Source organism: Chrysemys picta, chromosome 10, assembly GCF_011386835.1.
Source record: "Chrysemys picta bellii isolate R12L10 chromosome 10, ASM1138683v2, whole genome shotgun sequence".
Classification (NCBI taxonomy): domain Eukaryota; kingdom Metazoa; phylum Chordata; order Testudines; family Emydidae; genus Chrysemys; species Chrysemys picta.
The window spans coordinates 4,534,290-4,558,882 of record NC_088800.1 but is presented as its reverse complement, the minus strand read 5'-3'; the positions used below and the strand labels follow the sequence as shown (position 1 = coordinate 4,558,882).

The 24,593-nt window shown below is 44.0% G+C and overlaps 1 protein-coding gene across 14 annotated transcripts in view; it reads left to right on the top strand.

Moving 5' to 3' along the window:
* The first annotated feature begins 2,776 nt into the window (after window positions 1-2,776).
* Window positions 2,777-24,593, top strand: part of MAP2K5 (mitogen-activated protein kinase kinase 5) — a 186,522-nt gene continuing 164,705 nt past the window's right edge. For 6 of the 14 annotated variants that reach the window (XR_010590925.1, XR_010590926.1, XM_065559163.1 and 3 more), the window contains exons 1-3: window positions 2,802-3,069; window positions 9,084-9,132; window positions 15,229-15,296. Coding sequence is in view for 10 of the 14 variants with exons in the window: in XM_065559163.1 (XP_065415235.1) it covers window positions 2,935-3,069; window positions 9,084-9,132; window positions 15,229-15,296 (252 nt within the window). In the remaining 4 variants the exon portion in view is untranslated. Of the gene's footprint in view, window positions 3,070-7,609; window positions 7,691-9,083; window positions 9,133-15,228; window positions 15,297-20,115; window positions 22,891-24,593 lie in introns of all 14 variants that reach the window. The other 8 variants (XM_065559169.1, XM_065559166.1, XM_065559170.1 and 5 more) reach the window with 8 other exon arrangements.

Below are 24,593 nucleotides of genomic sequence, written 5' to 3'. Positions count from 1 at the left end.
AAAATAGCAGTGAAGACATAGCAACTCGGTTTTTAACTCAGGTTTGCGGCTCGAGTACAACCCCAGGCTGCCTATAGGTTTTAACTCCAAGTTCTAATATCAATTAAAAGCCAAATTGTTGCATCTTCATTCATTGCTATTTTACTCCATCTTGGCTAATGCAGATTAGCTAATTTGAGTTAGGAACACACTTTTTTTTGCAGCGTAGACATATCCTGAGAACGTGATTGAATCTGAAGTGTTTGTGGGAAAATATACCGGTGCATGCAAAGAGTGGATGATTTTGCCTATGTAAGCTTCAAAATGGTCAGAACTTGATTTAATAAATTTATCTTTCCACAAAGCAAGTTTCACCCTCCAAGATGTAATGTTAGATGTTGTGCTGACTAGATGCCTCAGGTTATTGCTGATGAGCTATCTTGCCTTTTACTTGCAGGTTACCAGTTTGAATCCTGAGCTCAGCTCATCAGGAATTAATAATTGTTCCTCACTCATGGAAGATAGCTCCTATATGAGATAAGTGAGTGGAGTCTAGGGTGATCAGACAGCAAATGTGAAAAATTGGGATGGGGGTGAGGGGTAATAGGAGCTTATATAAAAAAAAAGACCCCAAAATCGGGACATCTGGTCACTGTAGTGGAGTCCCAGTTCCTACGTCACAAATTCACTAGTGTGTTTTGTTCTAGATTATATCTGTCTCTTACTATGTGTTTGTACTACTGAGAGTTCCGGCAGCAGGGAGCAAAAAATTGCCTTACTCACTATAAATGTATGAGAGTTGACAACATTGTAATTGTCACACAAACTCTGTGGATGGGCATGGGGAGTTTAAAAAGCAGATGGGTTAACCACCTATACATCTTTTTACAAATATCTCATGATTTTGAGGGCTGATGCGTGACCCCTGACCATTTGAGTTTGGCAATATTGGGGACAAGAAAACCTTTGGGAATGTTCTAACTAAACTCTGAACTAGTGAGGGCAAAGATCAAGGACTCACATGTGGGGCTGTGAAGGAAGAAGCCACCAGACAAAAGACACCTGTGCAGCAATGTCTGTGTTTGGGGTGCTGGACCTGGGGGAATGGGACCATGTGGGGCAGGGTGGGTCTCGGGGTGAGGCTGGAACACAGGGTCGGGGCAGCCCTTGGGGTCCAACAGGATGTCTGTGAGGTACAGGGGAAGGAGAATCAGGATCTGAAGGGGAGCCAGCGGGGTGCGGAAAGGAGGATGCGGGACTCAGGGGCTGAGGAGGAGCCCTGGGGTACAGGGTGTCCCTGGGGCACAGGCGGAGAAGATGCCGGGTCTAGCAGCCCCTGGGCAGAGAGGTGCACTAGAGGGGGAGGGGGTCCTGGTCTGGCCGCCCCCGGGCTGAGGGGGCGCAGTGGGGAGGGGGCTCTGGGCTGAGGGGGCGCAGTGGGGAGGGGGCTCGGGGCCGCCCCCGGGCCGAGGGGCGCAGTGGGGAGGGGGCTCTGGGCCGCCCCCGGGCCGAGGGGCGCAGTGGGGAGGGGGCTCGGGGCTGAGAGGACGCAGTGGGGAGGGGGCTCGGGGCTGAGGGAGCGCAGTGGGGAGGGGAGGAGGCTCTGGGCTGCCCCCGGGCCGAGGGGCGCAGTGGGGAGGGGGCTCGGGGCCGCCCCCGGGCCGAGGGGCGCAGTGAGGAGGGGGCTCGGGACTGAGAGGACGCAGTGGGGAGGGGGCTCGGGGCTGAGGGGGCGCAGTGGGGAGGGGGCTCGGGGCCGTCCCCGGGCCGAGGGGCGCAGTGGGGAGGGGGCTCTGGGCTGAGGGGGCGCAGTGGGGAGGGGGCTCGGGGCTGAGGGGGCGCAGTGGGGAGGGGGCTCGGGGCCGTCCCCGGGCCGAGGGGCGCAGTGGGGAGGGGGCTCGGGGCCGCCACCGGGCCGAGGGGCGCAGTGAGGAGGGGGCTCGGGGCTGAGAGGACGCAGTGGGGAGGGGGCTCGGGGCTGAGGGGGCGCAGTGGGGAGGGGGCTCGGGGCCGTCCCCGGGCCGAGGGGCGCAGTGGGGAGGGGGCTCTGGGCTGAGGGGGCGCAGTGGGGAGGGGGCTCGGGGCCGCCCCCGGGCCGAGGGGCGCAGTGGGGAGGGGGCTCTGGGCTGAGGGGGCGCAGTAGGGAGGGGGCTCGGGGCCGCCCCCGGGCCGAGGGGCGCAGTGAGGAGGGGGCTCGGGGCTGAGGGGGCGCAGTGGGGAGGGGAGGAGGCTCTGGGCTGCCCACGGGCCGAGGGGCGCAGTGGGGAGGGGGCTCTGGGCTGAGGGGGCGCAGTGGGGAGGGGGCTCGGGGCCGCCCCCGGGCCGAGGGGCGCAGTGGGGAGGGGGCTCTGGGCTGAGGGGGCGCAGTGGGGAGGGGGCTCGGGGCCGCCCCCGGGCCGAGGGGCGCAGTGAGGAGGGGGCTCGTGGCTGAGAGGACGCAGTGGGGAGGGGGCTCGGGGCTGAGGGGGCGCAGTGGGGAGGGGGCTCGGGGCCGCCCCCGGGCCGAGGGGCGCAGTGAGGAGGGGGCTCGGGGCTGAGGGGGCGCAGTGGGGAGGGGAGGGGAGGGGGCTCGGGGCCGCCCCCGGGCCGAGGGGCGCAGTGAGGAGGGGGCTCGGGGCTGAGAGGACGCAGTGGGGAGGGGGCTCGGGGCCGCCCCCGGGCCGAGGGGGCGCAGTGGGGAGGGGGCTCTGGGCTGAGGGGGCGCAGTGGGGAGGGGAGGGGGCTCGGGGCCGCCCCCGGGCCGAGGGGCGCAGTGGGGAGGGGGCTCGGGGCCGCCCCTCCCCAGCCTGGCGCCGCCTCCCCGCTTTTCCGGCTCCCGCGGTTTGGTTCCGGGGCAGGCCGGGCCGCCGCTCGGGGACGGGAGGCGGCAGCAGCTCCGGCCGCGGCGCATCGACCCCGGCGAGTGCCGCTCCCGGGCCGGGTGCGGGCCCCCAGCATGTGAGGCGCCGCGGGGGGATGCTCGTACCCGGCTGCGGCCCGCCCCGCGCCATGGAGAGCCCGCCGCTCGTCATCCGCATCACCATCCCGGACGGCGGCGCCGTGGACTGGACCGTCCACCCCGCGCCGCAGCTGCTCTTCAGGGACGTGCTGGTGAGTCCGCCCCCTTCGGGTGCCCGGCTTCCCTTTCCCCTCCCTCCCCCCCCCCCCCCGGGGTGCCCGGCTTCTCCCCCCCCCCCCCCCCGGGGTGCCCGGCTTCTCCCCCCCCACCTGGGGTGCCCGGCTTCTTCCTCCCCTCAGGGTGCCCGGCTTCCCTCCCTCTCCTCTCCCCCCCCCCCCGGGGTGCCCGGCTTCCCTTCCCTTCCCCTATCCCCTGGGGGTGCCCGGCTTCTTCTCTCCTCCCTCGGGGTGCCCGGCTTCCCTTTCCTCTTCTCTCCTCCTCCCCCAGGGTGCCCAGCTTCTCTTCCCCCTCCTTTTCTCCCCCCCCCGGGGTGCCCGGCTTCTTCCCCTTCTCAAGCCCTCCCCCCGGGGGTCCCCAGCTTCTCCCCAAGCCCTCCTGGGGTGCCTAGGCCAGGTTCCAAAGTTACCTCCTGTCTCTCCTCTCATGGGGATGCTCAGCTTGGAGTAAGCAACAGAGGGTCCTGTGGCACCTTTAAGACTAACAGAAGTATTGGGAGCATAAGCTTTCGTGGGTAAGAACCTCACTTCTTGCATCTAAAGAAGTGAGGTTCTTACCCACGAAAGCTTATGCTCCCAATACTTCTGTTAGTCTTAAAGGTGCCACAGGACCCTGTGTTGCTTTTTACAGATTCAGACTAACACAGCTACCCCTCTGATACTCAGCTTGGAGTGGCATCCCGGAGTTGTTTATGCCCTTCTCTTCCTCCAGGGCTCTAAAGCAGTGGTTTTCAACCTGTGGTCCACGACCCCTGGGGGTCCGCAAACTATGGCTAAGATTTCCAAAGGGGTCCACATCACCATTTGAAATTTTTTAGGGGTCTGCAAATGAAATAAGGTTGAAACCCACTGCAGTAAAGCATAAATGTCCCTTAGCATCAGAATTGCACTGTGGATGCAGATTCTCTATCCTTCCCCTGACTGACCGTAGGAAAATTAGGATGATGAAGTTGGGTGCAGTAGCTAAAAGATTCTTTATTAATGTAAAGTGATTTTAGGTCTCAGTTGGAGGAACATTGATCTGGACGCTGCCTTACTCAGGACACATGGGATGTGACAGATGGAAACACTGATTAATTAGACAATATTTATAGTATCACACCCCCTTTGTCTCTCTAATATCCTGGGACTGACATGGCTACAACACTGCATCCAACAATATTTACAGTAACTTTAAATGTCTCTTCAGTCAAATTATTGTAACTTAAACCAGTTTGTAAACAGACAGACTGTTGAAGCTAAGTGGGGAGGGATAGGTATTTTCCAGGGCAGGGCTTTCTGAGGCCCTGACACTTGAAAGTTTTACTGATTGTTGATAAATTGTATAATCAATTGCTTGATCACACTTTGGTTTGTTATTTCATTATGAAAAATACTCAAGAGTCCAAATAATCAGTGTCTGTCAGGTTTATTAATATGGTACAGGAAAAAGATTCTATACGATACCAGTTCCGAAGAGCATTTCCGTGCAGCGGTGTTACATTCACCTTACGCAGAAGGTTGCTCCCCAAGTTACACACTTCAGCTGGTATTATTTATATGATTTTACAAGTTATACATTTCTTTACATGTCGCTAAAATCCAGCCTATCGGTTTGTTCCAGGTCCCTAACTTCTTGTTCTGTTCCTTTCTTATTTTTGTTTTGGATACTACTATTTCAGGTACTGGTCTGTGAAGGTACTTCACTGGCTTGTACTAAGACATAGAACAAATGTATCTTGATTTTGACAAGTTTCCTGTCTGCTTGTGCCAAATGCTTACTTCAGCAAATGCAAGGTGCTATGGGAAACTTAGCATAAGTTTTAGGCTATGTCACTGTTACAGTATTTGTGCTTACTAGTATCGGTGCTTAATTGCATAGTCATATATATAGATGGTGCGGACAATACATATTATTAATTATATATATTTATATGCTAGTTGGCATATATTAGTCAACACAGATATAACTGTCCTTTTAGGGGTATGATTTTTTTTTAACCAAAATATTTATACCAGAAAAAGCCCTAGAACGGATACAGTTTTACAAGGATAAAAATGCCTTTTATCTGTATCACTTATTCATCTTCTCATATTGGAATAAGTTATGTAAGCACTTTTATAACAGTATAATTATGTTCGCACTATGGAGGTTATATCGCTTTAGCTAGACCGGTATTATTAAAGTGGTACAACTTTTGTGTGTAGACAAGCCCTTAATGAGTTGAAATTAAGTGGTCAGGTGGACACCTTGAATAGTAATAACAATAACATTTATAGGAGCCGCAGATGCGCAGCATCTCTGAAAATCAGAAAACTATTAATTTAATGTGCATTGTGAATATGCTGGGTATGGTACAAAACAGATTGAGACTAGGTTCATACCCTAAGGAGATTAAAAATTTGTAGAAACACAAATCAGAACACAGAATGTCAGGTTATTTAACATAGGATGCTGCAGGATCTTTATTTTTTGAAATAAAGTGATTTTTTCCTAAATTTAACAACTTTACTCTTTGAAATCCAAAGCTGTCTCCTTAGTACCTAAATCCCTTTTTGCAAATGAGATTTAAGCTCCTAAATCAGTTTGGCATTGCAATGCTGAGTGCAGCAACACCTTAATATCTTTAAAAATCTGAGTCCTAATGCCTAGTGTGCTGTTCTACACACTAATCTACGCCCCTGTTAAGTTTAATATTCAGTTGATATATTCCTTCTTAAGAATTGCATCTTGGAAGAGAACTGATAATTAGCTGAATGGTACAGATATGTTTGTTTAAAAAATTAAATAATCATTAAGGCCTTAATTCAGAAAGGTACTTAAGTATTTACCTATCTTTCAGCACTAAGTAGTCCTACAGAATTGGGACTCCTCACATGTTTAAAATTAGACTCCTACTTAAGCACCTTGCTGAATTGGGACCTAAGTGCTACTGTTTGGAACACCACTTCAAGTGATTTTCTGTGTATATCAGTTTTGCAGACTTTGAAGTTATCTATAAACAGATTTATTTAAAGATTTTTCACTACTAAGTGGATTACAGTGCACTGATTTTTTTTCATTAATCTGTCTAGATTCACATGCTGTCCCATCACCATGGAGTCGGAACACCTGGAGGAGCGGGTCTTATACTTCTCTCACTTACACTGATGTGAATTCCATAGAATTACACTGGTGTAAAAGCTGGTTTAAGTGTGAGGAGAATAAGGCCGCTGGTATCTAACAGCCAGGCAAACCCTGCTACAAGCAATAGGTTTTAAACGTTCAGTTTTCTTTCCTACAGATACAAATTGTTTTACAGTTCTCCACAGAACAGTTTTGACAGATTTCTTGTTTAGTCTACCACTATCTGACTTTTCTCTTCGTAGTTAATGGCCTTATGTTTTGTTGGATAAAACACCAGTTGTTCTATACACTGATTTGCTTGAACATTTGTCTGAAAGATTTATAGGATTTTATCGTTTGTGAGTTGTGGGGATTCTCCATTCTAACATCACTTATGGTAGCCTGCTGAAAGTTAGGATATCGTGAATTTGGGTCAGTGAGAGAGCTCCAAAATGTTAGAGTGTAAGGGTTCCTATACATCAGGTGAAAAGATTATGTTCTTAACCCCAGATTAATTTTATGAATTCATGGTTTAAAGTTCGGTGTTTCACCTGGTGCATTGACTTAATAGTAAGGTGGGACACTGAGCAGAGTAAAGGTACCTTACCAGTAATTCACTGTGAGATTTGTGGTCTACTCCACTTTTACAGATCTTAAATTAATGGATTTAGATTTTTCAGTTTTGTTTTGTTTTTCAAATCGTAATGTAAAATGTGAACTTTAAGGTGAAACTATAAAGCAGGCTAGTAACCTGAGAATGATGGCAAATCATAATTTTGGGAGTTTAGAGTCTGAGTTGGAGTTCTTTGAGCCCTCAAATATGGTCCTTTCTCATAGCCCACATGTCCTCTCCTCACATATACGCTGCTGGTCGACACCGAAAGCTTGTGATGACTTAACTAAAATAAATTTTTATATTGGCTGAATTGAAATGTGTCTGTGCAGGGATTTGCCGGGTTTAAGTATCTCTTTTTAAAAACCAATTTTAGTTAAATCAGTGTAAGTTTTGTGTGTAGACAAAACCTTAGTTCTTTGTACTGAATTTGTACAGTTAGACTGTAAGCTCTTGCAGACAGGGATTATATCTTCTTAAGTGTTCTATAGATCATCTACCGGGCTCTAGAAATAATTAAACACAAAGAATTCTCTTAACACTATACTGAGCTTTGTGTTGCCTACATTTTTGTGATTCTTTTTTTGACTGTGCAAAGTTTCCACGGAATCATTGTCATCTGTGTTGCACATCCTCTGTCTGTTATTTAAGCTGTAGTATAGAAAGGTAATTTATTTTAACACATCTCAGATAAAAAGAGCAAGAAATAATTCTATATCTATAATTTGGCCCAGTTGACTCTTTACTATTATATTTGCTGCTTTTTCATTATATTAATTATCCCATTTTAATATTGTATCTCATATTTCATTTCTTAGTTTTATTCAGAGGGAAAAAAGAAAAATAATGGGACAGTGATCACTGAGGGTCCAATAATGTGAGATGCTGAGCACTCCAAGGTGCATAAAATTTATTTGCAATAAATAGCTTTGTTTATTTTTTCCTGACCAGTTTGTGACATTGTCAGTGAAAAGCTTGCATGACATGAGAAATGAGACAGCAGGAAGGAAAGATCATGCTATGCATTTATGCCATACCCCACATGACATATTGCAAACTCACTGTTGGCTGATGACACAATGTAGACTAGAAGACCTGCATGAATTGATCTTCCACTGAATTTTGACCCTGGGTATACCATTCTTGCAGTTTTTGATCTTAAAAAGAAGTTATAGCATAGAAAATGTGTTTAAAATATTAGACATAAAAATGCACCATTTGGGACAGAAATGTGTAACATACACAGAAATTCTACATTTCTAGGCCTTCTGGTATATACAGTTTGATCCTGTCGTCAGAAGATCATTGTTGTGGAAGTAGTTCAGGCAAAGGCAAAAAAATAAAACACACTGCCCACTGTGTAGATGAGAAATATTTATGCTTCTTTGATACTTTGGCCTCATTTCTTACTGGACAACCAGGGTATTTTTCTTATTTCAGACCAACTATGAATCCACTCATGTATTTATGCAGGATTTAAACTTCAATTAAAATAAAATAATAATACTAAAAACTTTATAGCTCATATGGTTGCAGAGAGAATCTTCCAAATGTAAACCAGAGCTTTTTGGTGAGCCTGCCTCAGGCGTCTCTAGTGCATCCCTATCCTTCAAAGCTTTCCTGTGCAGTAGCAGAGTGAAATCAACAAGATTTTAGTCATTGTCCCTTCTGCTGTTCAGATCTATAGATGCTGGTGATGGGGGTGCTGTTGCACCCCTTGACGTCAAGTGGTTTCCATCATATACAGGGTGTACAGTTTGGTTCAGTGGCTCTCAGCATCCCCATTATAAAAGTTATTCCAGCACCCCTGTTCAGATCCACGTGGGCTGCAGAGGTAGGCACAAAAGATACTTATGGTGGGGGAGAAGGGCCAGAAAACAGAAGCTGAGCAAGTTATAAAGTAATGGACCACTCTCTCCCCAACAGTCGGGATGGTTTGGGGTAGAAAGACAGCGCGTGCCTTCTCAAGTACAGAAATGATTTATAAACCTCCGTTTATACGACTTGCCTGGAAGAGTTCCACATGCATTTTTCATACCCTAAGGACAAAATAAACTCTTTACATTGCAAGAAAAAGCAAAATGGAATACTATTCTTCCCTTTAGGGGGCATAGGGAGGAGGAAGTGAGAGACTGATTGAAACTGCTTTGAATCGTACGTTAAAAGTTTGGGGGAGAGGGGTTTAAAGTCCCTTCTCTGTAATAGAGGAACAGTTAAGTTTAATGTACTCTGAAATGTCTTGAGCCCTTCTAGTTAGAAATATGGCTTATTCTGTCCTATGTCATTGTTTAGGATGTCATTGGACAGGTTTTGCCTGATGCAACGACGACAGCATTTGAATGTAAGTACAGCTTATTTAACTTCTGTCTGCAGTATGTCTGGTATGGGCTCCTCTGCTCACATTATGCAGTTGTCATTTTTTAAATAAATAATGTTTATGTTCATTATATGTTACAGTTAAATATTTATACATTAATGCAAGTTTAATGATGATACTGAGCTAAGTAATATTTTATTATTTAATTACATCTTGAGTGAGCATATCTCTACAATATAGCTTTAATTACCAACGTGACCTTATCATGCTCTGACTCCTCACTGCAATTATATGGCTTGAATTAAATGAAAAGTATAAAGTACCTGTAGATCTATGATTGTAATTTGAAAATTTAATTCTCACTTTAAAAAACAAAAGAACTGCAAAGTGCAGCTTTTAAAAGAAATATGCTACAAAGTGTAGAATAATACCAGGCACGGGCGCATAGCAACTGCTGCATTGAAACCCCGGCGCTACTAGATTTGGGACCTTTCCTTTTTAATTCAGTGGAGACTGACCATATTATGGAGGATGAACCGTTGGTTTCTACTGGAAAAGAAGTTTTCTGCATACTACATCCGCAGTAGGTTGATGAGGCAGGAGAAGGAGGAGGATTGTTGAGATCTTATCCTACTTATGCTCTTGTATAAGGAGATGGTCTCTTTTTTCACAGGTGAAGATAAGTGTCATAACATGACAGACGGGTACAGTGCATGTATTGTTGTGGTGGGGTGACTGCCTCTATTACCTTGAGATCAGTTGTTTCTTTGGATCTAGGAAGATGATATCCCATGTTCATAAGGCTGGATTTGACAGTTGTAGCACAGGTGTTGAGGGCCACACGCCTCCCCAATAACAGGGAAAGATTTGGTTTTGTTTTAAATAGATTTCTGTGATAATGGGAGGGCTGGAGTCTACGTTTTCACTGCCCTAAAGAACAAGGAATGCTCCGTGGGAGGAGGTAGCAATTTCTTCCATTAGAAGGATGCTCATGAGATGCCAAGTCATTTATTTTCCTTCCTTCCTCTACAAGTTAAAGATGTTGGCTAACTTATCTACATTCTTCCTTTTACTTTTCTTTGTTATGATGATGGAGGGATGGCTGGGCCAAACCTGAGCAGTACTATGATCCCGTGCTCCAGATCACAACACCTGGAGCGGGGAGCTGGGCTCAGCCCCACAGGACAGGCGCTGCCACTGCAGGGTGCGTGCAGGGCGAGCTTGCTCTGCAACATCCCCCCTAGGGCCTCCCACCCTCTGGGGACAGGACCTGCCACCCTCCCCAAGGGCCTTGGTTTCAGTAGGGTTGGTGGAATATGTAAAGGAGGGGGAAGGGGTCCTTTGAACTAATGGGGAGGCTGAGACGTGGGGGGTGAAGAGGGCATAGGGAATATTTAAGGGGTACTGTTCTATGCTTGCTTTTAATTCCTAAAACCTTTTAATGCCATGCAATAATGCTTAATAAAATGGTGTAGTCTAAATAAACTGGTTTTTTTTACGTGGTTTAGACATGTTTTTTTATATGGGGTCATTTGAGGTATTTTATTAATATAAATGTAATAAAAAGCAGTAAAAACATTTTTAATGGATAAAACTTAATAAGAAATTCCAAAAAAAAGGCAAAAAAATAAAAAGTTCACAGGGTTCTATAAATAGGCCAAGATCCTACTGTAATTGAAGTCTGTAACAAAGCGCTCATTTACTCCATTGATGCAGATTTGGGACCGATACCGACTTGCTTATTTTCTTTTTCTTTTTGTAAACTCTGCACTCTTTTGATCTTTTTTGGCTCCTATGGCATTGTTTTCAAGAAGAAGAATTTGTGAAGGGCAGTCAAACTCCTCTGCCTCAGGCAATAAGATCAGTAGTCTATTTAAGAGTGGAGAGGCTTTCTACTGCTCCTTTCTAGTATTTTAATTATTATGGGTGCCACGAGTCTGTGCTAGAGGAAAGGTTCCACCAATTTTCTGCAAAAGGTTTGCCCTGGTAGAGGTGGGTCTACAAAAAGAGCCATGGGATGTTGCATCTGGTTTGTGAATCTGCATGCTTTTATATTGATGCTGGAAGTGAGAGAGTATATATGATAGAAGGTAAGGCGCAGAGTACTTGGTTGTGTTATGCTTGAGGGATAATCACGGGCATAGAAAATTAAAGGAAATAATTGTTTTGTGAGCCTTCGAGTGCTTTTGTTGCTTTTACGTCTGCATGTTTGTTTTCGACTAAAAAACATATCCTGTGGATAAGAACGGTGTTTGTAAACGTCCATTTCCCCCGAGTCTGGGACATGTACCCTTCCCCATTGTAAAACCTAGGACTTGTTAGAGGGACCTGAGCAAAACCAGGCTCCAGACCTTACCATTTCTTTTATGATTTGTTGCTTTTTGTTACCTATTTCCCATCTCGCACATTAGCTTTGTTTGAACTTCATGCACCAGTGAGAGTCCCTGCAATCAGAGCAGTAGCCCATAGTAATGGTACCATGTGCAGAACTTTCCTAGAAATACACATCTGCTGCTGTGCTTTCAGTTCATGTCTCTAGTCTGTCATTTACATCTGCACAAAACTATTTCCCCTGCCATTTAACTGGCATCTAAAATATGTTATGTATCTTGATGCTTGATTTCCTGGTTACTCTATCCATATCAAATGCCTAGATTTTACAGGCATCAATGTCATTCTCACCTGCTTGATTACTTTCCAGACACCGATAGTTGCCAGCTAGTATCGTCTCCTCTACTGTTCGTTTAGTTATTGTTATCGACAGTGTGTCCTTCATTGCAGCCTCTACCTGGGGCTGTGCTACTTCTATCATTGGACCTTTCTGTGGATTTCATCATTGTATTACACGTCGCTACAAATAAAATGACTAACAACATATGGCCTGTTATGGTCCTTTTCTCCAAACGCTGCCATTTTGGGTATTTGTGACACACTGCAGATTTTGCGAAGATTGCTTCATAATATTTGTTTACCATCTGCTGCACTCTATTTGGTATCTTGCTAGGATTTTTTCCTCCATTTTAAGTGACATTAGCAAAATCCAGCCAGTACATAGGCTTTTTGGTTCTACTTTTGCTTCCCTAATGTGCTGGAAAATCATACTGTTGTGCTCTAGGCAAGTAGACGAGCTTGGAATTCTTCTCTCTGAATCAGTGCATCATCTATAGCCAGTTTGGGGGCTATACCCAGTTATATTTTTTGGTAGGATGGCTAAAGAATCTCCTCATTTAACATGAGAGATATATTCTCTGATGAAGAAAAAATTGCCCTGATTGTTTTAGACTTGCTTTCTTTTAATATCTTCTGTCTTTCATCAGTACATTTGTCTCTTACCTGTATTCTTCATGCAACTGTGAGGAGTTTTCACAGTTCTCAGTACTCTGGAGCTATTTTCATATCATCTGAATCTAATCCTGTATGACCCTGGAGATCTGAGGATGTTTTTCCAGTGGGCTGTGAGAGTTCATCAGCTACACACACTTGGATGTTTCTAGGGTCAGTTTTTTTTTTCCCTCTTAAGCCTGACTTGTTTAACAACTGTGGTCTTCCTCTGTCTTTTAAATATAGTGTTTGGTCATCTACTTTTACTTCTGATCCCCTCTCTGCTTACAGTGCTTTCATTGCGGTCATTACTCTGACAGCTTTCTTCAGTGTTTCTGATTCTCATGCTAGAACAACTTTGTTTTCAGCCAAGTTGTAGTTTTGCAAACCTCTCCTCCCTTTTCTGTCTCTTATATGCTTTCAGGCAAGGAAACATTCAGTTTCAATTCACTAACTCTTCCAAATCTTTTCATCGTTCTTGACTCGATACAGGTTGGTAACTCTAAAGAGCATTGTTAGCAGCCTGGCAACTTACCAGTTAAATCTCCATGCATCCTCAAGACTATTACAGAAGGTAACTGTGCCAGCCACGTCTCCGTTCAAAGCCATCTTTCCAGTGTCTTGTGATTCTGCTCTGGTAGATTTATAAACTCTAGCTCTCTAAGTATATTCAGTTACGTACTACTACACTGTTACTTCTTCCCCTCTGAGCTCTTTTTGCTCTTTTTCATTATTGCTTTGGAGTTTTCTGCTAGATTTTCAAAAAAGAATGAACACATTCCTTTGCCCAACTAATTTAGATCTGTTGCTGAACTAATGTGTGTAATTATGAGTAGAGGTTAATTTTCATCCAGGGAAATATTCACACATTTTGTGTGATATTTTGTGCAAAGGCTGTGATTTTTTTTTTAAAAGGGACTTAAGCGAGTCAGACACCCATCTCCCATCAGCTTCCAATGAGAATTGGGTGCCTAGGTCTCTTTGAAAATCCCAGCCCAAAACCACATGTGTGGTTGATTTTCCCCCCCCCCCCCCCAGCCTTCAAATATACATACCTTTAACACTGCCTCATTTTTGAGCTTAAAATTTAAATGTCTTATGGAAAGCAGTTTAGAAAGATCACTGTGTCTGAGGCTCTATCTATGCTATGAGCTAGGTGTATAATTCCCTTGCTCATGTCCGCATATGTTTGCTAGCGCTCACTGAGCTAGCATGAGTATAAATAGCAGCATCCCATGATATAAATCCACCTGAAACCAGTGGGTTTGTATGTACTCAGCAGAGCTCAGCCGTGCCTCTGCTGCCACCACCCATAATACTGCAGCTATACTATTTATACTGCTGTTTATGCTTGTACTGCCTCAAATAAATATGAGCAGGGGAATCACACCCCTGAGTCATACTGTAGATGTAGTAAAAGGAAAATCCAATTTCCAAATCTGGGGAAACATAAATGTTAAAGGAATATTGTATCCTAATTGTACAAACTTCAGAAAGAAAGAGGAATGTTAAATCATGGCGGGCAAAATGGGAAACAAATCAATAAAAAGGTAAATCAGTAAAAAATGGTATTTTGCTACAGATTGAGAGTGGGGTTCTGATCAATTTATCTGATTACTTGTGCGTCTTGCATCACAAGAGTATCTGAGTACCTCACAATTGTTAATGGAGATCGAATCCTGGCTTATGCCTTTGGAAAACTTATTCCAATGTTAGATCCTAATTTAAAATGTATATATTTTAAAATCCCTCGCTTTACATAAGCCTTTCTGAATCTTCTTGTTCCTTCCTCTGCCTCCAAATCTACAGCAGCATCTTTCCTTATGTCACAAGGTATGCAGCACTGTGCATATGCATGTCTTACCTTAGCTCTTATTACAAAGGTGTGATTACATTGCACTATTCGTGAACCACTCACTCTCTTCTCCCACAGTTATGCTGTGCACAAACGTGCGTGCACACTAAGTTTGGCACTAGTCTAAATTGATGTGTGTGTATATATGGATATACAAATGAATTATCATGTGCTGGTTTAATTTTTTTTAAAGGTAAAGCTACTGTTATTAGGGATGGTAGAAACCTGTGCTTCCTGACAGGTATCAGGAGGAAGAAGCATGGCAGGGGGCAGATGAGCATGAGACAGGAAAGAATTCATGTAAAGACAGAAGATTTTAGAATAAGAAGGCAGCGGTAAGAAAACAGATCAGGTTTTTGATATTATGTTCTCTCTTTCAACAAAACTGAATAAACTTAATTCCATCTTGGGAGACCTAGACCCATTAAGAAACCACTCAATCTTCACTCTGAGTTTACAGTGTCACCAGAATGACTTAATGGATTTGCATAAGGAGTAATATACTGTGCATAGACTGGAATTCCACAGGGAGGTTCTGCTAGCATTGTAAATTGAGAGAGCAAAGTTTCGAGTGCTTTGTTCTTGTCCCCGCTCTTAAAATGTAATTATAGCCTCTGTTTATGTGCATTTGGGATTACTTTGGTATATGCGGTTAGAGAATGATCTGCTGTCCTCCTTTTGTGCTCTTGCGTCTCAAGTCCTTCAGCTACTTGGTCTTGTTTTCCTCACTTGTTTCTTCCACATCACATGTCTAGGCCCCAGATGATGATGATGTCAACAGTCATTTCAAGGGTCTGGGTTTTTTATATAATTGGCTTGCTCGTTCAGTTTATTTTCATTTGTTTGTAGAAGTTCTGTTGTTCAGGTAGAGTAAACAGGCATAATTGATTTATTAAAAACTGTAAATGGCTTTTCACTTAATGAATGTAATACTTTTTTATCAGATGAAGATGAGGACGGTGATCGGATTACTGTTAGAAGTGATGAAGAAATGAAAGCCATGCTATCCTATGTAGGTATATTGTAACAAATGGGGAATGTTTTTCATGGTTTTCAATTTTCCTGTAATTTTGTCCATTATTCTGCTTGTGTTGAAGTATTTAAAAATAAACTTCAATGATCATAATATATTCCTGTATTATGTGGAGGTGGTGGGGTTTTTTGTTTTTTTTAGATTGTGTTTTTTTTTTTTTTTTTTTTTTTTTAAATCACATGGAGTTGTGGGCATGCTTGACATTTTTAAAAAGAGTTGTACACTTACTGATCATATGATGAACATTAAGAATAATGCATCTTAATGACTTTTGCATTAGGTATAGTGCAGGCTAAATGGACTATCAATTTCTTGTATTTTTTATGCAGTACTTAAAGTAACGGCTCATTAAAAATGAACCCCTGGGCTCTAAAAAATTTTCAGAATCTACTTTCATCTGGAGACTATTTCACCCCTCCTAACAGAAGAGTTACATTGTAGCTGCAGGCTCAATATGCACAGAAGATTTAAAGATGTATTTCTGGGTTTTTTTATATGTACAAAAAAACTAAAAGCAAAATCAGTAACTTATTGAATCACAATTATTTTAACTCATTATTAGCTAAATTTATCTTTCCTATTGTAAATTTAAGTGAAAATGTCCATTTAACAGTTGCTTTCAAATTAAATGGATGAACAGGAAAATAACCAATAGTTTTATGGATCTTTTCTTTTAAGGTGGATATTAAGTGCTAAAATCCACTTTTTTGCCAAAAAAGATTTTTTTTGTTTTTGTTTTCCGTTTATTTCTTAACTTTGAATGTTGCAAAATTAACTACTGTACAGCCATTGAAGTATCAGTCATCTGACGATGGAGGCCTTTTGTGTGGGATATAATGCTTTAGCTTAGTTTAGAATTTGTCATCAAAAATATACAGGGTGCTCTTTTGTTATCAAGGCTTATTTTAGGTGGCAACTATTTCCCCCAAAGCATAGAATCTTAGAAGATTAGGGTTGGAAGAAACCTCAGGAGGTCATCTAGTCCAACCCCCTGCTCAAAGCAGGACTAACCCCAACTAAATCATCCCAGCCAGGGCTTTGTCAAGCCGGGCCTTAAAAACCTCTAAGGATGGAGATTCCACCACCTCCCTAGGTAACCCATTCCAGTGCTTCACCACCCTCCTAGTGAAATAGTTTTTCCTAATATCCAACTAGACCTCCCCCACTGCAACTTGAGACCATTGCTCCTTGTTGTGTCATCTGCCACCACTGAGAACAGCCCAGCTCCATCCTCTTTGGAACCCCTCCTTCAGGTAGTTGAAGGCTGCTATCAAATCCCCCCCCACTCTTCTGCAGACTAAATAAGCTCAGTTCCCTCAGCCTCTCCTCATAAGTCTTGTGCTCCAGCCCCCTAATCATTTTTGTTGCCCTTTGCTGGACTCTCTCAAATTTGTCCACATCCTTTCTGTAGTGGGGGGCTCAAAACTGCATGTAATACTACAGATGTGGATTCACCTGTGCCGAATGGAATAATGACTTTCCTCGATCTGCTGGCATTGCTCCTACTAATGTAACCCAATATTCTGTTAGCCTTCTTGACAACAAGGGCATACTGTTGACTCATATCCAACTTCTCGTCCATTGTAATCCACAGGTCCTTTTCTGCAGAACTGCCGCTTAGCCAGTTAGTGCCCAGCCTGTAGCAGTGCGTGGGATTCTGCCATCCTAAGTGCAGGATTCTGCACTTGTCCTTGTTGAACCTCATCAGATTTCTTTTGGCCCAATCCTCCAATTTGTCTAGGTCACTCTGGACACTATCCCTACCCTCCAGCGTATCTACCTATACCCCCAGCTTAGTGTCATCCGCGAACATGCTGAGGGTGCAATCCATCCCATCATCCAGATCATTAATGAAGATGTTGAACAAAACTGGCCCCAGGACCAACCCCTGGGGTACTCCGCTTGATACCGGCTGCCAACTAGACATCGAGCCGTTGATCACTACCCATTGAGCCCAACGATCTAACCAGCTTTCTATCCACCTTACAGTCCATTCATCCAATCCATACTTCTTTAACTTGCTGGTAAGAAAACTGTGGGAGACTGTATCAAAAGCTATCTAAAGTCAAGGTATATCACGTCCACTGCTTTCCCCATATCCACAGAGCCAGTTATCTCATCGTAGAAGGCAATCAGGTTGGTCAGGCATGATTTGCCCTTAGTGAATCCATGTTGACCGTTCCTGATCACCTTCCTCGCCTTCAAATGCTTCAAAATGGATTCCTTGAGGATCTGCTCCATGATTTTTCCAGGGACTGAGGTGAGGCTGACCGGTCTGTAGTTCCCCAGATTCTCCTTCTTCTCTTTTTTAAAGATGGGCACTATATTTGCCTTTTTCCAATCATCTGGGACCTCCCCTTATCGCCACAAGTTTTCAAAGATAATGGCCAGTGGCTCTGCAGTCACATTCACCAACTCCTTTAGCACCCTCGGATGCAGTGCATCTGGCCCCACGGACTTGTGCTCGTCCAGCTTTTCTAAATAGTCCTGAACCACTTCTTTCTCCACAGAGGGCTGGTCACCTTCTCCCATACTGTGCTGCCCAGTGCAGTAGTCTGGGAGCTGACCTTGTTCGTGAAGACAGAGGCAAAAAAAGCATTGAGTACATTAGCTTTTTCCACATCCTCTGTCACTAGGTTGCCTCCCCCATTCAGTAAGGGTCCCACACTTTCCCTGACCGCCTGTAGAAACTCTTCTTGTTACCCTTCACATCCCTTGCTAGCTGCAACTCCAATTAGGAGATGTCTTTTATTTTGCTACTGTAAAATTGTTAGTAGCTAAGTATATTATCTTTGCTGAAGGCTTTAAAATAAACAAACATTTAGTATGAGTTTGAATGAAAGACATTATAAGGTACCTATATATCTCCACAGACTGGATTTTGTGACTGGCTGATTTGTAAAGCATTGTGTGTGTGTGCATGAATCCACATCTTTTCATATAAGTGTGTGTGTGTGTGTGTGTGTGTGGATGCGAACTCATGTGTAGTAATAAAATGTAGGGTTACCATATTTTAAAATAACAAAAAGAGGACACTCCAAGGGGCCCTGCCCCAACTCCGCCCCTTCCCTGCCCCGACTCCACCCCTTTCCCAAAGTCCCCTCCCCAACTCCGCCCCCTCCCCTGAACGCTCCGCCCCCTGCTCCTCCCTCCCCTGCTTCCTGCAAATCAAATGTTCGCGGGAAGCCTGAAACAGGCAGGCAGCAAGTAGGCTGGGGCTGGGGCTGGGCCGGGGTGTGCGCAAGGAGGCGCGGCCCAGTCCAGCCCCCCAGCCGAGCGGCTCTGGCCCCAGCGGCTCCGGCCCAGCTCGGCTCGGGCCCTGGGGCACCGGCTCCGGCCCGCCCCGGTCCCGGCGGCTGCGGCTCCAGCTCCAGCTCAGCTCGGGCCCCGGGGCACCGACCCCGGCCGAGCGGCTCTGGCCTGGCTCGGCTCGGGCCCTGGGGCACCGGCCCTGGTTCTGACCGAGCGCGCTGGTCCTTGGCTCTGGCCCCGGAGGCTCCAGCTCGGCTCGGGCCCTGGGGCACGGGCACCAGCCCCAGCCGAGCGGCTCCGGTCCTGGCGACTCCAGCTCGGCTCGGGCCCTGGGGCACGCGCCCCAGCCGAGCGGCTCCGGCCCTGGCGACTCCAGCTTGGATCGGGCACCGGGGCACCAGCACCGGCCCCAGCCCCAGGTGAGCAGTGCCGGCTGGTGGCCGAGCAGCTCTGGCCCCGGCCCCAGTGGCTCCAGCCCGGATCCAAGCCCCACGACCTCTCCCTATTTTCCCGGACATGTCTGGCTTTTTGGAATTTCCCCCCGGATGGGGATTTGAGGACCAAAAAGAAGGACATGTCCGGGAAAATCCGGACGTATGGTAACCCTATAAAATGGCTAAAGGCCTGATCCATCATTTCCAGCGGGTGATAGGCAGAATGTTTGGATATTTTTACTTGTTTTTGAACATATAGTAGCAAAAAATTGAAAAAGGAAAACATTTTTAAACACCTGACCTGTAGACCGGGGTCGGCAACGTTCGGCACGCGGCTCGCCAGGGTAAGCACCCTGGTGGGCCGGGCCAGTTTTATTTACCTGCTGACGCGGCAGGTTCGGCCGATCGCAGCCCCCACTGGCCGCGGTTCGCCATTGGCTCGGGACCACCAGGGTGCTTACCCTGGCGAGCCGCCTGCCGAACGTTGCCGACCCCTGCTGTAGACCCTCAATATACAGAACTTCTGTGGGTTGCAAAGACTGCATGATTTGCTTTGTAGGAGGAATCTGATTGGCTGATGAGAGTTTTAAGTATGTATGCCTGATATAATTACAGGGTCTAGGACACGTTAGTGATTTCATACAAAAATCTAATGCAAAGATTTGATGCAGGTAAGTACTTAGTGCTTTTAAAAGTACAGTTACCAGATACACATGCTGCTGAGTTGAAAAACAGTATGTTTAGTCTCTGATCTCTAGTCACACATCTTACAATTTAATGTAGGACTAAATAAGCACATCTAGAAATGTTCAGCTAATCAAATGACCTGATATTTGAAACTTCCAGTGTGTCTCTTTGATAAAGTGAAAAGAATGATCATGTGTGCTCCCATAACAACACATTGTTTCATTGTTACTACTACTGCAAGAGGTTTGGGGATTATTCTTTTAGTATAATGTGACAACATTTGTGGATACTTCAGTGTGTAATGGTGCTGACAAATGTACACTAATTGTAAGCTCAGCTGTAAAAAGTACGTAAAAGGTCATAAGATGCCAGAATAACCTATAATAATGCTCATCTCAACTAACCTCTTCTCTTTTCCCCAAAAGGACAATTATTACCGACTTCGATACTATCCGAGAGACTGTCAAGCAACGACGTTTTCCTTCTGAAAACTCTCTCCAGCTAAAAGGAGAGGGAACAAGGGATGTTATTAAAATGAATAAAACCCCTACTTAATACTTTACATTTCAAACATTTTTCCTTTTTTTCCTTTTTTACTTTATCATTAATAAAAGCTTAAAAATATGTTTAATGATGCATTTGCCATAGTACTAAACAGGCTCAGGTCTCCGTATACCACACCCTGAACCTTGTTTAACACTGTTTAATGTTGGATAGTAACACCTTTTGGCCCATATGTTCCATCTAAATTAATACCTAAAGTAGGGATCTCTTAATTAGGGTTTATTGCTTTTTCACTGTCAACCCCAGAGTGGTCATCTTGCAGCCCTGCTTGCTTCCCTGCTCCTTCTGTGACCAGATTCAAGTGTGAGAAATTATATCATCTGCCTTGTCTCTTGCCATTAGCAGATGGTAACATTCTCCTTTTGTGGGCAAGAGGCACCTTCTGTTTCATAAATAGAGTGAAAACTAGAATGATTTCACTTTTTATCTTTCACAAAACTTCTCAGTATTGTTGTTCTCATGGGTAAAATGACAGAGTCCCTCTTCTTCATCTCTTATTTCCTTCCCCTCTTTCCTCTCTGTTGTTGTCCTTTGAATGGCATAGCTCACCATTGAGGTGTGTGTGATGTCAGCTTAGTGAAGTGGTTTGGGGGAGGGCAGACAGAGAAACATGGCTTTTATATATTTAGACAGAAATAAATGGAGGACTGGAATACAGCAGACATTTTTACACTTGGGTTTAATGGTGGAGAAGGTCATGTTTCTTTTTTTTTCTAGCCCAAACATGTATAACAAAAGTTGAGAATGCCAGCTCCTAGGCTTAAACGAAAGTGGAAATATCCTAGTATTTGTTGACATCTCAATGTTTCAAAATCATCATGTGTTTTATCAGGGATATAAACAAATTTGGTATTAGAACTGAAAATGTTTCCTTTTTATAACTGAAATCTTATCAATTATTTAAATTGCTGAGCAACCCTGGGCTATTAATGATGCACATTTATGTGCTGCATGTGACATGAAGGATATCTAGTGCATAAGAATTTTGTCACAGAAGTTATGTAGATAAGTGTGCAAGATACTAAGCTACAATGGGACCAGTCTGTGTTTTTGAGCTTTTTGTTCACTCTGTATATTTTTAAGGGATAGTGAGAAGAAAACCAAAATTGTCCTGTAAAACACTGTAGTCATTTTGTTGCCACAGAGACTTGTACTGAAGGAATTCTGCAACCAACTCATGTTGAAAATGCTGCTGCGATAGCTGTTTTATGAACCAGTGTCAATCAACAACCTGTTTTCTTTCAAGATACTTTTAGACACCAGTGGAACTCAGGCTTTTTCTCTGATATGACTGCCTGATGAAAATATTGCAAACCTACATATTCTGATCGTTGCTAATTAAATGAAGGACAAAGTCAAGCATTCTTTTGATATAGCCATTGTGATTTAAAACAGCCTTTTCCTCTATTGATTTGTAATATTCTCCAAGAAGCTTGAAGAAAGAATGTCTCTCTCCCTGTCCGTTTAGTTTTTCAACACTGATCAAAACACTGATGTTTTTTTTATCTGTGTTTCTTGCTGAATGCAAGCCAATGAGAATATAGCACAGCATTAGGAGTTGCATGCAGAGTGATGAATGGATAGCATAGACATTGTTCATCCTAATTTATCTAGAGATATTTGAATACAGTAGAAGTAAGAAACTTGTTAAATGGGTAATGTTGTTGCACTTGCATTGTAGCTTTGATCCTCAATGTGTGATGACACTGGAGTTTCCAAGTATTATCAGATTGAAGATAGCTGGATGTAGTTCCCAATGCCACAGGGAATTAGCAAGCCAGTGTGGTTTCAGCACTACAAAAGTGGTTTACCCAGTCTTCTGCACTGTATTCCCTCTGAGTCTTGCTCAAGATCAAAATGCCTTAAAATCATCAGATCATAACAGTTTTTGAAAATCACTTCAGTCATTTCTAATTACAATTGTAAGGAATTAGACTGTGAGAACATATGATGGAAGACTTGTCAGCATAAGTCATGTTCCTGTTCTGTCTCTGTGTGGGTTACAGACTTCATACATAAGCATTCATTGCCCTGTAACATGCAGAAGGCTTTCTTTTCTAGGTCATGATCTTTTGGTATGGAAGGAGATTACTGCCTTGGAACTTCTACACATTGTTCCTTGTTAAGCATTCCTTGTACTAGTAAATATCGTGTGCTCCAGTTTCACTGTGAGATGTTATTCTTAATGTCAGTGACTTAAGCCATGAGAGCAAAAAAAACTTCAGGTTCCAGATGCTGATTCACCTATTTGTAAGGTTCAGATCTTTTACGGAGATGATGAATTAAACCTTTTCCCCACCCAACTTTCCCTCACTTGCCTTTCCATTCTGAAGGGACCAGACCATCTTAGTACAAGTCTGATATTAAAAGAATTTTATCTGCAGTGGGGTAAAATTTTTAGACTCTACGGCTTTTTCTTTATTATTCTACTCGCTCAATAATGATACTTTCCCCTGGGATCAGTCTATAACCAATCTATTCATTGATAATCCTCAAGAAATCTCTGGGTTTATTGACATGACACGATAAGGATACTTGCATTTTTTTCCAGCACAGTTTTACAAATCACTACTTTGCAGGGTCATCATTCTGGCATGAATCCAGGCCTATTGTTGAAATTTCAACAGTGAGCAATTGTAAGTGCCCAATTGTTTTGTCCTCCCAAATGCCTTAAAATTTATGGTATGCCTATAAATAATCTTGTTCCAGTCTGAGCCATTTTGTTTCTATCTGTTTTGTCTCAGATGTTTTACACCAGTTGGCTGTTTCAATGATGCACATGATGGTTTCATGTTCTAGCAGTCTGTTGTTTGGTGGTTTATAGAAACATCCTGGAGCTTTTTAGTCTCCAAGAATGGGAATGAATCTGCCATAATCTTGAAGAAAATAGTTGAGACAATAAAATTACTTTCTTGTTCCTGGAAGTGAGATTGTTATAACTCTGTTGACATCCATCTGCCTTCCCGGCAGAGCTGGGGATAATCTTTTTGCAGGGTTTTCTACCCTTTTCTCAAAAAATAAAACAAAAACAAACAACCAAAGCAAAAAATCCCTCAAAAACAAAAAACCCTGATGGTTAGAGGGGCTGCTGGCCATCATCATCACTGGGGCTGATTACCAACTGATTTATGTAAGATTTAGCTACCCTAAAATACTGAAATTGTGGGAGTTCTTGTAAGTTGCATGCTGGGAGAATGGACTGCAGAGAGTAGTTCTGTGATAGCATACATTCTAAGGCTAGGTCTACACTACCCGCCTGAATCGGCGGGTAGAAATCGACCTCTCGGGGATCGATTTATCGCGTCCCGTTGGGACGCGACAATCGATCCCCTAATCGACGCTCTTACTCCACCAGCGGAGGTGGGAGTAAGCGCCGTCGACAGGAAGCCGCGGAGGTCGATTTTGCCGCGGTCCTCACAGCGGGGTAAGTCGGCTGCGATATGTCGAATTCAGCTACGCTATTCACGTAGCTGAATTTGCGTATCTTAAATCGACTCCCCCCTGTAGTGTAGATGTAGCCTTAGTCACTCATGGTAGTGGCTGGGCCTTGTAGCAAATGTTTGTAGGGTTGGGAAGCTGCTAACCTCTTTCCAAGAATGCTGACATGGTGCATTTTGCCATTGACACGCTGAAGGTTTTGCAAAAGGAAAGTGAATGAATTTTTTTATAATTAAAATTAAATAATGAAATGAGAATACAGGTCCCTTCCATGCATGCAAGGTTTTGTGGTAGGAAAAGATGTTTTGTATCTGTTATAACCCTTATATCGTTGAGGTTATTTGTTTGTGAACTTGACCATCAGCACAGTTTTCAATCAGCTCTGTAATTAATTTGCTTTGTAATACACAAAGAGATTTTGCATTATATTTATGGAAATATTGTAAGATGATAATTGAAATTATTTTTTTATTATACATAGCAGTTAATTAAAGAAAGATATTAAGTAGCAGTGGAGCTACATTACCACTGTTGTCTTGTATCAGTATAAAAAGGCAGTAATTTTTTTGACAGCCACTGATTGGAAAGTTGCTTGCAGCCTTCTGGAAGCAAGGGGTACATGCTCTGGATCAATAACTGGCAAATTTTCCATTTAAAAGTACCTGAACAATGTTCCAAATAGCCACTGGCATCTTAATTTTCCATGGAAACTGAAATACTCGTATGTGGAGGACAAATCATTTTCGGAGAATTTTTCCAGACTACTTGTTAACAGTTATTGCTGTCCCAAAAGGTTGACAGCTGACATGATTGATATTTCATTTACTTGTCATCACTGAGTAATGGAGAAGGCCACATTACTATTTTTTTCTAAAGAAACGTAGTCTCTTGAACATTTGCT